Raw genomic sequence first — 8,457 nt, 5'->3', positions numbered from 1 at the left:
CGGCCATGACTCGAGACGTGCTAAATGTGCCGATTTCAACAGTTGCATCAGAGAGCGCATTTAGCCAAGCAAGACAGCAACTAGGAGATACCCGTCATTCATTGGGTAGCAACGCTTTGGAAATTCTAGTGTGCTTCAGAGATTAGATAAGATCAGAACGACGAAATCAAGGGCGTGGCGAGGTAGATGAAGCGGAGGACCAAAAAATTGGAGATATAATGGTTTATGGTTCTGATTCAACAAATGTCGGAAATCAAGAAACATGGATGAACTTACAAAAATGATGCAAAACATGTGATGTACTATTTATTTTTTATAATTGTTGTAAACTTGTAATTTGCAAGTTCAAAAATAACAAAATCAAAAAAGAACTTGCAACTTAATTTGAAGTATTATATATTATTCAATAAAAATATCAAATGAAAGTCTTCGGAGCTTGATCCTTACATATAGGTCTTATTAAATAATTTTTTGTAGCCACTTACTTTCAAATTTTAATTTTAACATTATAAAATTCAAATTTCAAATTTAAAATTTTAAACTTCAAAGTTTAATTCTAAGCCTTAAAAGTTTGCAAACACTTAAGTATCAATAATATTGAATAAGAAAAATAAAATTTACTTAAAAAAATAAAACAATCCACGGCCCGTTAACAAACCGCTAACAGCCCGCTAACAACCCGCTAAGCCCGAACCCGGACGGACAAAAAAAATTCCGAAAAAGTACAGCCCGCAACGTTAAACGGACGGACTGATTTTTTTTGTGTCCAGCCCGTCCCAACCCGCCCGTTAAACACCCATACTCTATACTCTTTTACATGTTCATCATCTTTTATTGTTACTTTAATTGAGCCAAGTGAAACTCTGTTTAGGCTTTCTTTCATTATATACTTAACAATATTCACAACAAACTACTAAAAGGAACTTATAAATTCGACCAAATTAAAATGTGACAAAAGTCTTTATCTAAAAAGGATAAAAAAAATGTAATTGATTTTGTAAAATATATATTCAATACAGAATGATCACAATCATCACGTCGACGCGCAAATAAATTTTTCCAATTCGATTGTTATCGCAGCGTTATGCGATCAATCAAATTAGATAGATGATTGATCTCAAAGACCCACCAAAGTATGTAAACCAGGATTTAAAAAGACATATTTGAGAATATTATCTCTGTGTGACCTATAGGTCACGAGTTCGAGCCGTAAAAACAGTCATCAATACTTGTATTAGGGTAGAAAGTCTACATCACACCCCTTAGGTACGGCCTTTCCACCGACCCTGCGTGAACGCGGGATACTTTGTGGATGAGGCTGACTTTTTAAAAAAAAAAAATAGAAAAACCAAACATTTTCTTCTTTATAATTTGGTTCATTTAACGAGGTTAAAGATGTAATTGAACTTGGCCACAAAACAAACACAACAAACAGTAGCAATATTTTAATTTTCATTTCTGCTCTCAACATGACTCAAGCGACAATTGCGTATTACTTTACCATATATTATGATCACTCGCAAATCTAATACAGCTGAGGAGCCTCACTCAGTTCTCATTACTCTCGAGAGCTTAATTCAACAAACATTAATGGAGAGAAAGGCTTCTTCATTAATGGTTAATCTTCTCTTAATTGCAGCTTTAATTGCTGTTTTTTGTTCACTATCTCAAGCTGAAGTTAAAGGTTCATTTGATGACAATTTCAGTAAAAGCTGTCCTGAATCTCACTTCAAAACTTCTGAAGATGGACAGATCTGGTATCTCTCCTTAGACAAAAAAGCAGGTACTTAAAAACATAAGAATTCAGTGCTTTCCATTTAGTACACTTTTTCATTTCGTTGTGGCATTTTGAACGGGTAAAAATCATTTTTAGCCCGCGGCCGAAACTATTTAGCTACAAAAATATATAAATATATATATATATATATATATATATATATATATATATATATATATATATATATATATATATATATATATATATATATATATATATATATATATATATATATATATATATATATATATATATATATCATTTTCCCATTTTGAATCTTGAAGTTCTTGATAGTTAACTTTGATGAATTTCTTCTATATAGGATGTGGATTTATGACAAGGCAGAAATACAGATTTGGTTGGTTTAGCATGAAGTTGAAATTGGTAGGAGGTGACTCTGCTGGTGTTGTCACAGCTTATTATGTAAGTTGCAAGATTTTGAAGTTTTATGCATGAATAAATGTCAGCTCTAACAATGCAAAATTTAAATCTTGTAAGAATGTAAAAAGGATTTAACTTATATATAGTGACTTTATAAAAAATATTTATACGATCAGTAAGTTTTCTGGTTGCAAGAAGTGATCTGTTCTTAATTTTCAGGTTATTAATTCTACTTTTTTTATGGATGATTACCCGTAGTTATATTTTAGTTGACGTGAAAGTTTAAGAATTTTGTTACATTTACTGTTTACAAGTTAAACTCATGTAAAAATGTGTATAATGGGGAATTTTATGTGAGTGCAGATGTGCACAGAAGATGGGGCAGGGCCAACTAGAGATGAGGTAGACTTTGAGTTTTTGGGAAATAGGACAGGGGAACCCTATCTTATTCAGACCAATGTGTACAAAAATGGCACTGGTGGGCGTGAGATGAGGCACGTTCTCTGGTTTGACCCCACTGAGGACTTCCATTCCTATTCCCTTCTTTGGAACTCTCACCAGCTCGTGTAAGTAACTCTTTCTAACTTTTAGGTGTTGCTCGGTGTCTCCTAAAATATAGTTGAGTGTGTCGGATTCTTCACAAATAATGTATTTTTGAAGAATCTAATACGGGTGCGGTAATATTTTTAGAAAGACCGATATTAAAAGATGAAAAGTGTGGTGGTGTACACACTATTTCTACCTGATTCAATTACTTGAGGATTCGTAAGGTTTAACCAGATTCTCCTTGAAACATTTCAACCTACTCGGTATTGACCAAAACATGGTTGCATTTGCTTAGGGCAGAGAGTAATTCAGAATTTTTAATCAATGAATGTGGATTACTATTAGTCAATTACACCTACTAATCCTTTATAGCAATTGGTACGAAGTGCAAACTTAGTAGAGATATTTGCTCTAAAATTACTCAAACATTCATATTTATGTTCAAGCAGCAGGAGTAACATTTTCTATCTAATTGGGCTAGATGAAAATAATTTACAATCAACAGGTTTGACGTACTATTGCACTCACTGTTCATATATATTTATTTCAAACATATTATAAATATATAAAAATTGGGATTACTATATTTTTGGGCCGCCAAAAATGTCTATGTTTTGTATATTAAATATTGAATATACATATAATATACATAAATATACATAATATGCATATCATATATAATCGGTGTATATTTGGAATATCGCCTCCAACTATTTTGAGCCGTCAGGACGAAAACGGAAAAGCCCTAAATAATTTTACAGTTGTTCAACCATATAATATAAATACAATTCGACAACACGCGTTATCAACAAAGTGTGTCTGCCCTTGTTCACAATCAGATTTAATTTACATCATAATTCTGATATTTGCAGGTTTTTCGTGGATGAGGTTCCGATAAGGGTATACAAAAACGCGAATTATACGAACAATTTCTTTCCTAATGAGAAACCAATGTACTTGTTTTCAAGCATATGGAATGCAGATGACTGGGCTACTAGGGGTGGTTTGGAGAAAACAGATTGGAAAAATGCACCATTTGTTTCAACATATAAAGATTTCAGTGTAGATGGTTGCCAATGGGAAGATCCTTTTCCTACTTGTGTTTCAACAACCACTAAAAACTGGTGGGATCAGTACAATTCTTGGCACTTATCAAGTGACCAGAAATTGAATTATGCTTGGGTACAACGAAACCTTGTGATTTATGATTATTGCCAGGATACAAAGAGATATCCAGAAAAGCCTGAGGAATGTTGGTTAAGTCCCTGGGATTAACTGACCAAAATATAGATATATTCTTTTGTGAGATGAAAGAAATTAGTGTTTCCATTTTGATTATCAATTATTTCATTAATTAAAGCCTTTATTTTTGGGTCGAAATGTACTGATATTTTAACTTGAATTTGGGAATCAGAGTTTTAATTTGTGCAAATGAATATTTTTTTTCTGCAAATAAAGTAAAATAGGAGAGTAGGAGTGATCTTTTTTGACATGCCTTGAAACTTTAGGTCAAATCCATTTTTGGATCACTTTTTTCGGGTTAATCTGACTTTCTTTCCTATCCATTTCTTAGGGCTTTGGTGTATGCCACGTCGCATTCCATATTATCCAGATGCTTTACGCTTGATGGAATCTGACAGTTTTGGCTCTTATATATCCGTATTTGGGATTTGTCGTTCCTTTGTGTTAGTAACAATCATTTCAAGCAGTAAAAAAAAATAAAAGATGTGCTCCAAGTCCTTGGGCTGACTGTGATGTATAATGTACATGTGAGCTCGAAAATTATGAAATTGAAGTATGAAATTAAGGTTAAATTGTAGTTATCATTTTCTTTGGAATGGATTAATTAATAACAAAATAATACCACATAAAATTATAGTTATCATTTTCTCTATAAACACCATTGCTCCATGCCTGCATCATCAAACATTATTTCATTAATTAATTTGTAGAACTAGAAAATTTGTACAACGAAAAATTTATAAATAAATCTTCGCCCTTTAAAATGAAACAATCAAGAAGTGGCAAAATTAAAATTAAGAAGAATTAACCCAAATAACCGCCCACCTATTCTCTTAGGGCACGTTTGGCCATAAAGTTTTTTACCTTTTTTTGAAATTTGTTTACTTTTTTCTGGAATCGGTGTTTGGCCATAAAAATTTCAAATTTCACTTGAAGTTGAATTTCGTAATTTTTTGAAAATATAAGAAACTCGAAAAAGTTATTTTTCAAAATTTTCACTTCAAATCACTCACAAATATTCAATGCTGCTCCAAATTGTATTTATGACCAAACACAACTTTAATTTTCAAATACCATTTTCACTTAATTTTCATTTTTTTTTTTACTTTTTTCGTGACTTCACAATTCTTATGTCCAAATTCCCACTGAAACCAAAAATAGTCGGCGGATATATAATATATGTATAATTCATGTATACCATATGTATAACTATGTATAATCAATGTAAAATCTATGTATACCAACTAGAAAAAATAAACATTAAATCTGTCTGGCTATTTGTATAATAATAACCAAAATTAATCCATCTTTTTAGTAACTCCCCCAAACTGCCTAAGTTTATACGAGTTGAATTATGACCAATTTGTTGACTTGACTCTACGAATTGAATCCGAAATGACCCATCAAACTGTTGGGTTAAAATAATTAGTCAAATAATGTAATCCAACGGGTCAATATGTAACTCGAACCCAAACACATATAGAAAATCAATTTTGGAGATATGGATAATGAATTTAGAAGAACTTAGACTAATTGTTTAACAAAATAATATATTATCTTTCACATTTTGTTTGAAAAAAAAAAAAGGAGATGAGGTTGGGTCATGTTGATTTGATTAGGACCAGTTATTTGACTTATCGTGATCCAATCCATTTCACTTAGGTAAGAGTTTGGAATCTTTACATGAATAGCTGGTTGAATTCATTGTTTATTTTCTAATCAGATTCGTATATAATGCATTAATTACATACAATTATACACATATTATACTTAAATTAAAAAATACTTCGTGTTTCCAAGCAAAGAGAGGAAACTGTAAGCACGTAATTTTTGACCCGTCACATTTTTAAGCTATTTTAGTATTTTATATATTTATTTAAGTTAACTTTAATTTTATGGAGTTTTAGTCTACTCTTACTTCAAATTACAATTTGGCACGTGAACCCATGCTCCCCGCCCTAAATCATGTATAGTAATGTTATATTTTTTCAAAAAATATTTAAATATATATATGTGTGCACCCATGCTCAATAGTGCACCCATCTTGCCAAAATTCTGGATCCGCCTCTAGTTTTAGTCTACTCTTACTTCAAATTACAATTTAAAAAACACAAAAATAGTTTCATATTTTTAGGATAGTTTAGCCTAATTAATTAGAATTGATTTTGCATCTTGTAGTATTTTTCATTTTATTTTGAAGAGAGGTAACTAAGATTTTGGGTCAAAGCTTTTCAGATTCTACAAGCCCAAATATTGTCAACCTCCTTCAGCAGCCCAACCCCTTAACCCACAGCCCAGTACCCGTCTCGACGCACCAGCCCCTTAAAATTAATCCTTCAATCCCAGCCATCCATCCTCTCTAATTTTATGGCCATCATCAATTCTCCCACCATATGTAAACCTAATAAAACTCAAAATCCTAAACCTAATTTCTACAAACCAGTCGCACCACCCCCTTTACTCCTCTGCCGTCGCACCACTACTCCCAAACTTGCTGGAATCAAGCGAGTTAACTCATTCACTTTCCCCACGTGGTCCCTCCTCTCTCCCTTTGCCACGTAGCCTAACGAACTTTTGATAAAATATTTTTTTATTCCCTCAAACGCATTTTTGATTCTCTTTTGATCGATTATTGGATTAATGGGAGCCGTGGAGTGATTCATAATGAATCCTTGCCTTTCATTTGTCCCTAAATCGCCCACAAAAAGAAAATCAGAAGGCTCTTGGATTTTGGGGAGTTTTTCGGATTTTGTTTGAGGGACTTTTATCCACTGTTTCTTGGAAAAAAAGGAGGGAGGTTCCAAAGAGTGATATAAAAAAGGGATTTTCGGACAAGAAAAAGAGGAGAGGAAAACGTTAGGGTTTTAGGTTCTCCTCCAATTTTCTTCTGATTTTCTGCTAGAGTTGATTAATATATTAAAAAATAAATAAATAAAAATCAGTTTTGTTTTCATTTGATAATCGAAAAATACAAAAAAAAAATTGGTTCTTATTTTACATTTTTGTTCAAGAACAAAATGGATGTTGGTTGAGGTTTGAAGTCGATTCGAGTTGTCATCCATTGTTCAAGCTCACAGTTCTTGCCTCATTCTTGCTGCTGTTGTTTGCAATTTCTGGTTCGAGTTCTCATCGCGCTGTAATCATCGAAAATTTGAATATATCGGAAAGCGATTTCAGGTCCATTTCCCTTCTCATTATCTTACTGTTTGGTCTGATTATAAGTATGATAAGAGCTTTGGTTTGAAATGAGTTTCAAGGTTTAAAACTCGGTTAAATTTGTTAAAAATGAGGATGAACATGAAACGAATTCAGTTGAGGTTGTTAATTCCGAATGAGATATAGAGTTTATTGCTTGGCTTCATGGTTTGCTTGATATTTTCTGTACTGATCTTCCTTGTCTTTTTCAGCATGAATCTTAATTAAACTATTAGGTTTGTTTGGATCGTTTCAGTTTCATGTTCTGTTGGAATTCATGAGTGATATTCCTAGTTAGCCTCAAATGTCTCTTGCTATAAAATCCTTATGAGGCAGTGCTATTGGTTTTTAAGTTTTATGTGCTCAAATTGACAAAAGAAAGTTAATCCATGTGATATTAATCTTGAGTTATGGAGACAAGCCAATTATGTTAGAGACATTAAGTTTGAAATTGGATCTTGTTTGAATAAAAGGTTAATCTATTTTATGAAAATGGCCTGTCAATGGTTTAGAAATTATTTACTATGTGAAAATAGCATGTTAATGGCATCGTTGGTTAGTGTAAATGAATTTTTCATGAAACGTATCTCTATTTTAACTCTAGTGTAATGACTATGAGTCATGAAGAATTATTCACTTTGTTCTCCTATGAATTGTAGCGGAGTGTATCGTTTGTTTTAAAAATGGATGATGAATTGTGAAAGACTATTACTTCAGTGACTGAGTACTTTGTTTTGTTTGGGGTTTTAGAATTAAGAGATGGCATTAGTGGGCTAATATGGCACAATTAGGATTTTAACACAGCTCTTATCATACTTATAATCTGTCTTTCATTATTCAGCCTTATTTTGTTATTTTTATCTTTCCTTTATTTTATTTTATTTTATTTGCATGCTAGTTTCATGCGATTTGGAAAGATGTTGTGATTGAATGATTATTTTCCTTCCGCACATTTTGTTAAATGATATTGGGTCTTGGGAAGTGGGAAGATCGAGCCCGTTAGCTATTAACCTTGACTTGCATGCTTAAGAATTGGGCTAGGTTTAAATAAATAAAAATATGAGCAAGATTTAGAGTTTTTCTTTTATTTAGCTATGTTTTATTTATTTGTTTATTTTGTTATATTATTCGCTAGTAGCATGTTTAGGCCGACCACACTTGGGTAGGCAAACTTTAGGTCTTTTCTTTTATTCAAGGTGAGAGTTCGTCCCTTTAGTTTATTATTTATCCGGGGAATGTCCCGTAGTACTTTTATTTGGAGGCCGTGACGAGCATCGTGAAGGAAGCAGTGTAGGATAGATTAGATTTTTAGTATA

At 32.3% G+C, this 8,457-nt stretch overlaps 1 protein-coding gene across 1 annotated transcript; it reads left to right on the top strand.

Annotated features, from left to right (window-relative positions):
- The first annotated feature begins 1,448 nt into the window (after positions 1 to 1,448).
- On the top strand, positions 1,449 to 4,446 carry LOC107810260 (putative xyloglucan endotransglucosylase/hydrolase protein 8). The gene is made up of 4 exons (XM_016635014.2): positions 1,449 to 1,783; positions 2,100 to 2,200; positions 2,522 to 2,724; positions 3,577 to 4,446. The coding sequence occupies exons 1-4, from the start codon at positions 1,510 to 1,512 to the stop codon at positions 3,977 to 3,979; spliced, it is 981 nt and encodes a 326-aa protein (XP_016490500.2). The 5' UTR covers positions 1,449 to 1,509; the 3' UTR covers positions 3,980 to 4,446.
- Positions 4,447 to 8,457: the final 4,011 nt, after the last annotated feature.

This window comes from Nicotiana tabacum, chromosome 23 (genome assembly GCF_000715075.1).
Source record: "Nicotiana tabacum cultivar K326 chromosome 23, ASM71507v2, whole genome shotgun sequence".
NCBI lineage: Eukaryota > Viridiplantae > Streptophyta > Magnoliopsida > Solanales > Solanaceae > Nicotiana > Nicotiana tabacum.
Note: the sequence above shows the minus strand (reverse complement) of the source record. Positions and strands in the feature narration are given on the sequence as shown.

Excerpts from the sequence above, each read along its gene's own strand:
- LOC107810260 (XM_016635014.2), top strand. The coding sequence starts at position 1,510 with ATGATCACTCGCAAATCTAATACAGCTGAGGAGCCTCACTCAGTTCTC. Across the intron at positions 2,201-2,521 it reads GTGTTGTCACAGCTTATTAT|ATGTGCACAGAAGATGGGGC; the intron begins GTAAGTTGCAAG and ends ATGTGAGTGCAG. Across the intron at positions 2,725-3,576 it reads TGGAACTCTCACCAGCTCGT|GTTTTTCGTGGATGAGGTTC; the intron begins GTAAGTAACTCT and ends TGATATTTGCAG.